Genomic DNA, 12,942 nt, shown 5'->3' on the forward strand with positions numbered 1-12,942 from the left:
GCTGCCTAGGCTGAGGATAGCAGCCTGCTGCGCCTCGCGCGGGGCAGACATTCGCAGCTTGGGGAGCCCTGCAGGACTTCCCCGCAGGGCTCTCCAAGCTGCGGATAGGGGTAGCTGTTCTGAATGTTGGCGGTGGGGAGTCAAAACCCTCCTCCCACCGCAAGCCCCGGGAACAGAGGAGAAGCGCTGCGCGCCTTCTCCTCTGTTCCCGGACCTCCCACCGCAAGCCTTCAGGACAGGTCCGGGAACAGAGGAGAAGGTGCGCTGCGCTTCCCCGCTGTCCCCGGAGATTTCCCTATGGGCTTTCGTCTTGCGAAGCAAGCCCATAGGGAATTTGGTCTTGCGAAGCCGCTAAAAATCGGAAAACCCTTTCGTCTTGCGGGTTTTTCGTTTAGCGAGGCATTCGTCTTGCGGGGCACCACTGTAGATAAAAAGGAAATAAAGTACAGGCTTTGAAATATTATAAATTAGATATTAATAAACTGGATTCACTGTGACTATTATTAGGCCAACTTGTTATTGAAAGCACTCAGAGCTGTTCTACATTTGAAGGAAGTAATATAGCTTTAGTCTATTGATTTCAGTGAACTTAAGTACGCCTTACTGTGTTGGACTGTGGACAATAAGTTTTAGATCTGGACCTTCTACAGTTGAGTGTTCTTGAGTTGCAGATGCGTCTCCCCCCTTTTCTTCTTTAAGCTATTTGAACTGAGATATGGCTTTAACTTCTACTGCTTTTTTTTTAGGCTTCAGCAAGCAACACACAACAAAATGAGTCATCTTGCTATTAAAAGAATAGCAAATGATATTATCAAATCACCTGAAGATAAACGAGAGTATCGTGGGCTAGAACTGGCAAATGGCATCAAGGCAATGCTTATCAGTGACCCCACTACAGACAAGTCTTCAGCTGCACTTGATGTACACATAGGTATATGATCATCTATAATATATTGAAACTTGGTTTTGCACTGTAATCTAATTCAAATGTGATAACTTTCAAAAAAATGGTTTACAACCTTCTACATACTACACTGAGGCGACAATCCTAGTTTTGCTTACTTGGAAGTTGACATTATTTGGAAGTGCACAAAACCCCATTGAACTCCCAGGAAGATGTGTATAGGTTTGCAGTCTTACAGTGCTGGCTATCCATTTCTACTCAGAAGTAAGTCCTGTTGAATTCAGTGCAGCTTTCTCCCAGGTAAATGGAAGTAGGATTGTAGCCTTAGCCAGATTAGCCTCAGAAGTTAGGTTTGTCATAAAACTGACTGTATAAATTACTTGTTCTAAAGCAGGTCTAAGTTTTTCAAGGATGAATGATAGAAGAACTCAATTTATATGCTCCATATCCTTCTGCGCTTAAGCTCCCAGTGTGTTTGCCGGGGAATGCATGGAAGAAAATAGTTTAATTTCCTGGTCTAAATTAATGGCATTTGGCATGTCATATGAAAATTATTCCTTGTGTAATATGTTTGAGAAGTCAGATAGTAGGCCTGAAAATGATGTATTTGCATGTTAAGCAAACATGAAATTAGAACATGGTTGTTACTAGATGTTCTGATTAAAAACCAAAATGGTTACATATGTACGTCCTGCTTTATCAAATATCTTTTCTTTGTAGTTTGAAGTGCTTGGGGTGCTCACATAAACCACTTGCCTCTGATTTCCAGCTAACACCTTTCCTATAGCTTCTCTAAAGTTAGTATGAAGCAGCTGTATACTAGCAGGTGCATTCCAGCCTAGCTTTTCTGCAAAGGGAAATGGAGCTATATAATTTCCTAAATATTTGCAGTCATAATCAGATGATTTCTCTGACCCAGAGAAAAGTGTTAAAATGTTGATTGTTCTGGATGATTTGATTGCTTTATACTGAATTTGTGTATCAGCTTTTAAAGTAAGACTCTATTTCTGCCCATTTTCCTATTCATAGGGTCATTATCGGATCCCCCTAACATTGCTGGGTTAAGCCATTTTTGTGAACATATGCTTTTTTTGGGAACTGAGAAATACCCAAAAGAAAATGAGTACAGCCAATTTCTCAGTGAACACGCAGGAAGTTCAAATGCTTTTACCAGTGGAGAACACACCAACTTTTATTTTGATGTATCACATGAACACTTGGAAGGTGCCCTGGACAGGTGAGCATATCTATTAATGATTAAATATATTGGTTTGGTTTTGTCTTTCCAGCAAGCACAATTAACATGAGAGTCCTACCAGATGATAACATTATTTGGTGTATTTATTACTTCTGCTTTTTTATAATAATGACTTTAACACAATTGTAAAGAGTAAATTACTGAAATACTTTTAACATCTTGGGAATAACAGCGATAAAATAAAACATATGGAATGAGCCCTTGCGTTAGTATATCAAAATAGGTTTTTAGTGTGGAGAGACTCATCAACAGTATGGCGAGTGTCTTAAAAACTTCATATGGTTTAGCATTTTGCTGTTACTTTACATAGCCATGAAAGTGTTGCATAGGAACCTCACATATGTTTGTTCTATAAATATATTCTGCTTACACTCTCAGCATATGTTGCATATTTATCAGCTGTCTCTCAAAGGCTCTTATCTCTGTAGAATTTTATATTTGGGGAAAATAGGGATATTCAAGCTACTGCTGCACACTGTATATTTGATTTTACTTCAGAGTTAGCAAAATAACAGTGCAATCTCTGGTATGTCTACTCAGTAAGTTGAATTTGGTGGGACTTACTCCCAGGTAATTTAGCATGATTTTTTTTCAAAGGCAAAGTAATTAACAGGTTGCACAGCCCTAACTCATGTCATGGTCTGTGTCCTTTTACTTTTTTTAAAAAAAGTTCTTTGTTTCATGTTGAGGGCCAAGGAGAGGCTTAGTAACATTAGCTTTGGTGATTCTGGAAGGGTCCTCAGTACGTCTGTGTAGAGCAGGTCCCAATAGCTCTTTTTTCACAGACACACAGCAGGCCTCTGCTAAGGAAACTTTGAGTGGCTAGTTCATAAGACAACAGCAAGAAGAAGCAGATCTGAAGTAGCAAACAAGGCAGCTGATGGTATCTTGCTCATAGATTGTGTCCTGTCTGCTAAAAAGGTCATTATAGTAAATTGCACTAGATTAGAACATCCACTTGGTGATGAGACTGCTTAGCAACAGAGTGGCTCCAGGTGAACAAAATTTTTAATTAAATTGTGGGCATCTGTCCAGAACATTGAAGACAAAAGGCTCAGACCTGGTGGGCAAATCCTATCCTGAACTGATAATAAATTGTGTGCTTCTCCACACTGAACATGAATTTCATATGTTAAACTATCAAAAATGTAATTGTCTAAACATTGATTTGGGAAATCTGCCTTTTTTTCTTGCAGGTTTGCCCAGTTTTTCTTGTGCCCTCTGTTTGATGAAAGCTGCAAAGACAGAGAAGTGAATGCTGTTGATTCTGAGCATGAGAAGAATTTAATGAATGATGCTTGGAGACTATTTCAGCTGGAAAAGGCTACTGGAAATCCCAATCACCCCTTCAGTAAATTTGGAACAGGTATTTAATCTTCCATTACATTTGCACATGATCTGCTTTCGATTGGGGAGTCCCTTTAAACTGTGCTGTGAGGCTCCAAGGCATTTTTTATATTGGAAAAATTATATTATGAAGCAGAATGCCTTGTATGGCTGAAAGAATGGATCACTTTGGAAAAAGCAGATTTATTAAGCCTGGAGGGCTTTAAGAACAGGTATGGATAGAACGCCTACCTCGCATATGAGAAGATTAAAGTCAGAGCTGCACCCCAATTAAGTACTTCTGGGGAGAAATACATGGGGAGTTGAAAAAAAATGCTTAAAATCCCACTAATGAAAAAACCAGAGGCTTGCCTACTGGGCCTATTAGGGAAAGAAATACTGAAATCGAAAAAAAGAATTTTCTTATATGCGACCACCGCAGCTAGAATAGTAATAGCACCTAAATGGAAAGCTAAAGAATTACCTACCAAGGAGGAATGGATTCTCAAATTAAATGAATATTTAAAATTGGCTAAACTAACAGCATCCATACGACAGCAGTCAAATCAAAAACTGAAAAATGAATGGCAATGCTTTGACTATATGGCAAAATACTGCTCCAAAAAAGACATGCTAATATGCTTAGACTAAGAATGTAAATGCATCAAAACAATCAATGACATATGTATGTATATAGAGAAAATAAAAACAACCAGAATGCAATGATAAGGGTAAAATTGATTCTAGAGAAGACGAGTAGTGGTGGAGGGAAGTTAAACAGGGTGGTGGGTTCATTTTATTTTGTTTATGTTCTTTTTCTTCTTCTTTTTTGGATATTGTATAGTGATTTAATGTATAATGATTTAATGTTTCTTTTCTGTTATCTATTTTTTCTCTTTTTCTCTTAAATTGTATGACGGAAAATCTAATTATTATTTTTTAAAAAAGAATGTTTTAAAATAAAAACATGTTGTATGGAAATTATTTGATGATGTAGCCTTTACACATGGTGGTTTACTGCATTTGATTCACCTTTAAAAGCAACTGAGAATGTGTCACATTTATTTAACAGAATTTATATACCAGTTGATAATTACAAAGCCTATAAGTGGTTTACACCAAGTATTAAAATTACCAATAAAAAGCAGTTTAAGAATAAATGCTGTAATTAAAAACATTTAAAGGATAATTAAAATTAACAGTAGACTGAAGAGAGATTAAAGCATGTCAACATCTACATGGATGGGCTTGCATAAACAAAAATGTTTTAAGCACGTCATAAAAGAGTACATAGGTAGAGAGTTTCAAAGTGTGAGCGCTGCCACACTAGAAGAAATGTTTCTTTATAAGTGTGGAAAGAGTATTATATAAAGAGTATTAAAGAAGAAACATCTCCCAGCACTGCTTCTTCAACTAGAAAACAAAGCAATTCCTGAGAAATTTTCCAGAAAGATATTGTGATTGATGCCACAGTAAAGTTCAGATGAATCAGTGGGTTTCACTTCCCCTGTCTATTTTTCAGCATAGATCATCCACACTTCTGATTGAAATGAGCTTTGAATCTGTGATAGCAGAGGGTTTAAGTCTGGTTAAGTGAGAGCAGCATGCAAGCTCTCACTCCTAAGGTTTTATTCTGTCCGTTTTTATTACAGCGATATTACCTCTGGTGAACTTATATGGTTTAAAATGGTGGTAGCAAGTTCCCTTTCTGATAATGGTCACTTTTTGTCTTAAACATGATTTCAAAAACTCTTATTTTCAAATGTAGTTGCAATCTTTAAAATAAAAAAAGAAAACAAGCTTAAAGAAGTATAGCAGCACCAGATACTCTGCATACTCTGCCATGTGAAATGCAGATGTTGAGTCAGATTCCACTAACCTAGTGTGCTAGCGGAAGCCAGTGCAAGGACTCCAATTAGTGCAACAGGGCTTTCCTCCCCCTCCACAACCCCCAAATCTGCTCTGGAGGGTCAGGATAACAGGGCATGGGGAGGAGAAGAGGGGGGGGGGTCATTCTGTCTGGCAAGCAATCAGGAAAGTGCAATGTTGAATTATTCTGTAAGGGCGGTAATTCACAATGAAAGTGTGTGGAGACCTGAACTACTGTGCATTCATCATAAATTGAATAAGACCATTTGTTTATGTATCTTGAATGGTTTTTCCTATTCGTGCTTGTCTATATTCATTACTACTATTTGTGATCTGAGCTGATCATTCTTTAAATCCCTGTTCTCATTATTTTTACAACATTATCTTCACCTCACTTATTTTACGATTTCTTGCATTAAGCTTGTTTTCATAACTACATTTCATCAACTCAGAATGCTGTGTTTTAGCTTTATTTTGCATAGCAGCAATGTCAGCTAACTGGAAATTAGAAACTCTAGTCTTGGTTTTCCTTTTTCACTGCCAGAAAAAAGTGAAGTAATTTAGAAAATTATTATTTATTAATAAAAACTGGGAGATAGACACTGGCAGGCAGCCCATTTGAAGTTGTCACATGATGTCAAGTGACTGACATCCACCCTGACTTAAACCACAGTTTCCTAAGTCAGGTATCGTGGGGAAACTATTTTAATTATCCCGAAAGTCTTATCTAAGGCCAAGGGTGGGAGGAGGAAGCTCTTGAGCTAACTGCTCATTTCTACTCCAACAAACCATGCTTTGTTGACTCAAGAACACTCTATCTGACGCTGGCCTGAACATGTCCATGAACTATGAGGATATACAGTGCATTTGTTGTTAGGCACAACACTAATTGTATGATTAACATACCTGTATTTCTGCTCTACACAACCTTTATATTATGAATATCAGAATAGGATTTGCCTGTTATCTTATTAAGGAAAACCCAGCAAATTCGTGAAAATGTATAAAAAAGGGTCTAATTTATTCTGGAGGTGGAGGGAACCCTGATCTGTATGTGGTGGTCATGTAAATATGCTGTAGAGTATTGGGAAATGATCCACACAGAATTAAATAAGATTCTAAAACTCACATTTCTCAAAAGACCAGGGGCCTTTCTATTAGGGATAATAGGTAATGATATTCCAATTCCAAAAAAGGCACTCAGTATTTTTCTGTACACAACCGCTGCAGCTAGAACAGTATATGCGAAAAAACGGAAAGAAGAAGAGATACCCACAATGGAAATTTGGCAAAACAGATTGATAGAATACATAGCATTAGTAACCATGACTGTGAAACTAAGGAATAAGGATGAGATAAATATAAGTGGAGGTGTTTTGGAGATTATTTTAGAGGGTAAAATATACAATTTAACCTACAAGTAGGAGTTAACATATGAGCAGCAGATAACATCAAAACAGGAAGACTTGAAATGATAATGAGTGAAATATCAGGATATGCAGTAGATCAAGATTTCCCAAGAATGTCGCAGAGATGGATTGGGAAGTCTTAGGAAAAGAGATAAGTGATGGATACTGTACGATGTGTGTATAAAAGCTGTTAAAATTGTGTAAATAAAAGTTTAGAAAAAGGTTTTGTAGAAGCAATCCCTTGAGAACACAATTCCAGATTTCAATTCTCCTAACTCCAAGCTATTCAAGCTGAGCCACAAATGGTCTTGCTGAAATCATGAAAGCAGGAAATTCAATAAACACCTTGCACTCGATAGAAGTACCATCATGTGATAGAAATATAAATAGGATCTGCATGCACAATGCCCATCATTTGTTGTTGTGAGAATAAAGTGAGTGGGTGCGGAGAACCATGTATGCCACCTGAGCTCATTAGAGGAAATGAAAAGTATAAATGTAGTAGTAAAATAAATCAATCCAGATGCTGTAATCTGTTTGAGGGATATGTGCAGTCTTGCCTCTTGTGATTGCAGGGATTAACAGTTTTTTACAGAACTGAGCACATTTACCCAGTCATGGCTCTTATTGTAACACATCCTTCTTTTTATTTATGTACTGTAGGAAGCAAATTTACTTTGGAAACTAGACCAAACCAAGAAGGAATAGATGTAAGGCAAGAGCTATTGAAGTTTCACTCCACCTATTATTCATCAAATTTAATGGCTGTTTGTGTTCTAGGACGAGGTAAGAATGCCAAACTTTTTGGGAGCTACTTTTATAATCAGTTTACAATGGATTAGCACTGGAACTTAAGTGTGTGTGTGTGTGTGTGTGTGTGTGTAAAGAATGCAACCACTTTCCAAATCCTAAACCACAGGTCTACCTTAAATCTGTAGTATTTCTAATATCTACACTTATTAATTTGTAGGATGACTTAAAAAAATAATTATAGGAAGGGATGTATGTACTCTGCAGATTTGTAGTAGAAGAAAAAGATTGTGTGTCTGCTGCAGAATTTGTCATTCTGAAAATGTCTGTTTTTACATAATGTATATATTTCTAGCCCTAGTATTTTCTTATAGATGAGTCTTAAAATATAAACATGCAGTGATGTTCCAGAACTCAGAACATGGAGGGCAGGCTTCAGTGACATGCATTTCCTAGCATGCTCCAATCTCCGTATCTTTCTTAGTCTTACTGCTTTCTGCCTCCCAGTCTAGACTCCATAGTTTTAATTCCTTAGGAAGATACTTACTGTACACAGAATACATTGTGCTGCATCAACAGTACATAGACAGGTTTTATTCTGGGCACAGAATTTTTATATTGAAGAATGTGTAAAATGCATTCAGATTTTAGATACTGACTTTTCTTAAGACTGTGCTTATCAAGGCTTTCTCTAAAAGGAGCAATCAAGGATAACATCTGTGAAACTTTTGACCATGTGTAACTTTCTTTTCCTCCCAAATATATGCATACAGAATCTTTAGATGAGCTAACAAGTTTGGTAGTGAAGCTATTCTCTGAAGTAGAGAACAAAAACGTTCCATTACCAGAATTCCCTGAACATCCTTTCCAGGAAGAACACCTCAGGGTGGGTTTATTGTATTGTGACTTCTTTTAAAATAAGTTTTATGTTGTGTTTTTAAGGAAGACCAGAAAACTACTGTGATAAGTTGAGTAGCGTCATAGCACATCAGAATTACTTGTACAGCAAGACAAATGTATGTTGGCTGGAAAAGGTGTGGGTGTAATCGGTCCCTTCCTGAAACTTCACTAATTGTTCTGCTAGAAAATGCAGTTGAGCAATATTAATTTTATGTTATGGCCTAAGCATGAAATGGGCATATGTGTAATGAACTGTGAGTGGTGGATTTGAGAAGAAAAGTAGCCTTGTAAAGGCAAAATACTGGGTTCAGTTTAAATCTGATTTATTTTGCTTTTTTGTTTGTTTTACAGCAACTTTACCAAGTGGTACCTATCAAAGACATTAGAAATCTTTACGTCACGTTTCCAATACCAGATCTTCAGAAGTACTATAAATCAAACCCTGGCCATTATCTTGGCCATCTTATTGGTCATGAAGGTCCAGGAAGTCTTCTATCAGAACTCAAAGCTAAAGGTAAGGTGTGCAGTGAGTTGACATTGAAACCTTGGGGCAATTGCTTCCCTACAGCTCAGCCCCTGAAAAGTAGGAGTGAAGTAAACAAAATCCAAGTTGCAGTTGTAATATTTCAAACAATCCCGCATTATATTACTGATGCTCTTTTTGGTTTTTCCTATCAATGGCTCAGTACTTCTTATATGAAAGATTATAAGGGATCTCATTTGTCTGCAGTATATCCCCTCTCGCCAGTATTCCATCAACAGGATGACTGTTTGTGATGCTCAGGACATTTTTACCAATGTGTACCATATGTCCCCCTTGCTCTCAAAATGCCCCGTTTGGGGGCCTGCACCAGCTTCAACTCCAGCTCCACCAGGAGTGGCAAGGGGGCACAGGCATATTGCCAACTGAGCTGGGGATGGGGACTTGGACTGACATAGCCTAGCTGCATTGGGAATCTGCTGAATTCTAAACTGCTCATTGCAGAAGATCTTTACAAAGGATTGCCCCCAATGCACTTAGATTTTGTGTGCATGCAATGTCTTTCTGTCATTTGGTTCTTTCATAGTATTTATTTAATTTCATAGATGTTAACCAAAGACATATACAGTGGTACCTCGGGTTACATATGCTTCAGGTTACAGACTCCGCTAACCCAGAAATAGTACCTCAGGTTAAGAACTTTGCTTCAGGATGTGAACAGAAATCTCGCGGCGGCAGCGCGGCGGCAGCGGGAGGTCCCATTAGCTAAAGTGGTACCTTAGGTTAAGAATGATTTCAGGTTAAGAACGGACCTCCGAAACGGGTTAAGTTCTTAACCCGAGGTACCACTGTACCTTCTAATTTTGTTTGTGTACATGAACAACATAACTAAGAAAAAATAAACTATTGTGTGTGAGTTTTAAATATATTCTATTTCACAGGCTGGGTAAATACCCTGGTTGGAGGACAAAAAGAAGGTGCTAGAGGTTTCATGTTTTTCATCATAAATGTTGACCTCACAGAAGAAGGACTTTGTAAGTGGATCCCTTCTTTTATTCTGTGGAGTTTGGATTTGGAGCACATTGATCTAAGTGGGCTACTCTAAGTAGACTTTTTTTACATCTCCCAGAGTGAGAAATAATCTGATGGAAATCCATACTATAATAGCTAGGTCAGGGACAAATGAATTGGCTTTAAACTAACTTCCCCATCACATGCAAAAATGTAGAGATAAGAACAACCTCACTGCCAAACATTTGTAATTTTAAGATTGTAGGTGGGTTTTTTTAGAGGGTTGAACAAATGATCTATGTGCTCATTCTTAATTCTACAGATTTGAAAATTGTTTTCCTGCATCTGAATACTGCTAGTGTTCGCCCAAATATGAGGAAAGTTCTTAGCCCATCTAATTCTGTTGAAATTATCAGGAAGCTAGTTGGAGGATTCCTAATTGTATATAAAACTAAGCCAAATTATGGCTTGCCACAAGGAAGCAAATGTGGGTTCTCGGAGATAAGATAGTGGCTGTTTTCTTTTCCTCTAGTGCTACTCCTACTACATGGTTTGCCTTAGCATTACATCTGATCCTGGGCTTATGTTTTATTTTGCTCAAAACAAGCCATGAGCTGGGGGCAAGGTTTGTTCTATGGTTTTGCCACTCGTAGTTTGTGCAGGGAAAATAAAACATGAACCTGGATTCAGACATAAAGCTCAGCCATTATGTTTGGACATAATGCTAAGGTCACAGCAGCATAGCAGCAGCAGGATCAGAGGAGGAGCAAAGTGGCCACAATCTTCTATCTTTGGTTGCTCACAATGAGCCATGGTTTGGTTTGGTTTTGTGTTACGTGCAAATTGGGTCTCTGTTAAGATCATAACTGATCAGCAAGTTTATCTCTCTGGAAATTATTTGTATATCTAAAGGTATCATGTGCATGTTGTTTGCTTGATACTCTATATACTTTTACATTAGTCAAATAGATGTGTGAATACTGCATACATTCGGTTTGTACAACTTTGTATTAGTTTAGCCTCTGTCAGACTGAGCTAGTTTTAAGTATAAGGGCTGAACTGGAAGATTGATGGTCGGCAATGCAGTCCCAACCATATCTGCTCAGCAGTAAGTCCTGCTGAATTCAATGGGGCTTACTCTCAGTTAAGTGGGGATAGAATAGCAGCCCTAAATGGCTCACCCACTGGAGCAAATAGATCGGGAAAGGGCATCGGAGAAAAGGGTTTCAAACATCCCCGTCTTCAAAGTGCATGCATGGGGCTGCTGATTCGTTTTTTAAAAGCCTTGTACATGCACACAGGAGATTCTAATTGCAGATCTCTTGTGTCATGTCTAGTCTTGGCCCTAAGAAAACTAAAAATGTTCACTTTGTGTTTCCCTGAGAAATTGCTTATGCATGCAATATTTTATCTTTTTCTTGAAAGTACACGTGGAGGATATTATCTTGCACATGTTTCAGTATATACAAAAACTACGTACAGAAGGACCTCAAGAGTGGGTTTTCCAAGAATGTAAGGTATGATAATTGCAACATATTTGAGGTTTTCTTTCAAGTAGTTTTAGAGATTCACACCGGATCGTCTCTTATTTTAGATACCTTAATTAGAAATAGATTGCATCTGTTAAATTTTCTTGTTTTTAAAATTAATTTATAAACTTATGAACAAACACATGACCTACCTAAAATGATGCTATATTTAATAATCCATAACTTTATAAACATAAATTCATTTTATAGAAGATTAAAATTATTATAACTTCCATTTTCTTTAAATCTGCTTAGTTAAGTTCCTAATGTTCTTGAATGCAATCAATTAGTTTCTAATGCTTTTGAATGCAGTTTATTACATACATTGTTTACTTTGCCCTAAATGCTTTGTAATAACTTAAAGCGGTTTTCACTTATTCTCTTATGTTTGCCTGCATTCATTAAACCACAGTGCATTTATTCAATTGATTGCTAACTTCAAAAAACAAATAAAATTTATGTCCAAGCTTCATTTCCCATTATCGTTTAAAAATACCATTCTTACCCATCGTTTACAATATGAAGAGTGGCATTGCAGAATAACTTAATTTTATTTCTTGTTTTAGGATTTAAATGCTGTAGCCTTCAGGTTTAAAGATAAGGAAAGACCCCGGGGTTATACATCAAAAGTTGCAGGGATTCTTCACGTAAGTTACGAAATTGGACTGAATTTAATGCTGAAATATTTCTCAACATTTCTGAAATGTGTCAAAAGTTGGGCATCAATGTCATTAGGTTGGGGTAAAGCACAAAAAAATTATGCATGTATAGTGATAAATTACTTTGTCCAAGATGAGTATTGCAGGCCAAAAGATGTTGATATGGCACACAATTGCACTATAAAGTGCTAGTGACAGCTAATTGTCTCCTCACTTAATAACTCCATGGAAAGACTAGTTACCAAGTGTGGACTGGGACCCTGACTGGTGCTGGATATAGCTGAATAATTTGCACTGTTTCCTTCCAAGCATAACTGAACTGATTATCTGTATATTGATTAATCAGTATGACTTTTACAATGCACAAGCATGCTTACTGGTTAAATGATCTTTCCTGTACCAGGCGTTCTTAGGGCCTGGTCCTAAACATATGGTATTGTCTTATTTATCTGTAGACCTGTTAGGTTTTAGTGTCTTCACATCTAAAGAGCCTTGGTGACTTAGATCGAAGGCAGACTCACCAAAGGTTCCAGTTTGCAAAACAACCTTGGAGACATCTTTGCTTCTACACTCTTTTTTATTTCCAGAATGAATTCATAAGTACTGAATTCTTTGCTTTTTGCTGGGCGGCGGGGAGAGAAGATAGCTTTCTGTTAGAATTTCTGAAAGTAGGGTTTTTTTTAGATACTGCTACATGAACATGTTTATGTTGCTTCCATTCACTTTGAAAACATCCTCCAGGGGTCAGCATTTGCTTCTTTTTATCCCTTATAATATCAACAATTTAGTACAGGTAGCTTTTTTTTTTTTTAGCTGTGTACCTAAATGACAGTGATTCTTTCTGTA

The 12,942-nt window shown here is 37.4% G+C and overlaps 1 protein-coding gene across 4 annotated transcripts in view; it reads left to right on the plus strand.

Annotated features, from left to right (window-relative positions):
• Positions 1-12,942, plus strand: part of IDE (insulin degrading enzyme) — a 52,177-nt gene that overhangs the window by 13,762 nt on the left and 25,473 nt on the right. For all 4 annotated transcript variants that reach the window (XM_053388748.1, XM_053388749.1, XM_053388746.1 and 1 more), the window contains exons 2-10: positions 747-931; positions 1,934-2,141; positions 3,359-3,528; positions 7,430-7,552; positions 8,290-8,402; positions 8,768-8,930; positions 9,839-9,931; positions 11,334-11,425; positions 12,004-12,084. In XM_053388748.1, the coding sequence (XP_053244723.1) occupies positions 772-931; positions 1,934-2,141; positions 3,359-3,528; positions 7,430-7,552; positions 8,290-8,402; positions 8,768-8,930; positions 9,839-9,931; positions 11,334-11,425; positions 12,004-12,084 (1,203 nt within the window). In that variant the 5' untranslated portion in view covers positions 747-771. The remainder of the gene's footprint in view (positions 1-746; positions 932-1,933; positions 2,142-3,358; positions 3,529-7,429; positions 7,553-8,289; positions 8,403-8,767; positions 8,931-9,838; positions 9,932-11,333; positions 11,426-12,003; positions 12,085-12,942) is intronic.

This window comes from Podarcis raffonei, chromosome 5 (genome assembly GCF_027172205.1).
Source record: "Podarcis raffonei isolate rPodRaf1 chromosome 5, rPodRaf1.pri, whole genome shotgun sequence".
NCBI lineage: Eukaryota > Metazoa > Chordata > Lepidosauria > Squamata > Lacertidae > Podarcis > Podarcis raffonei.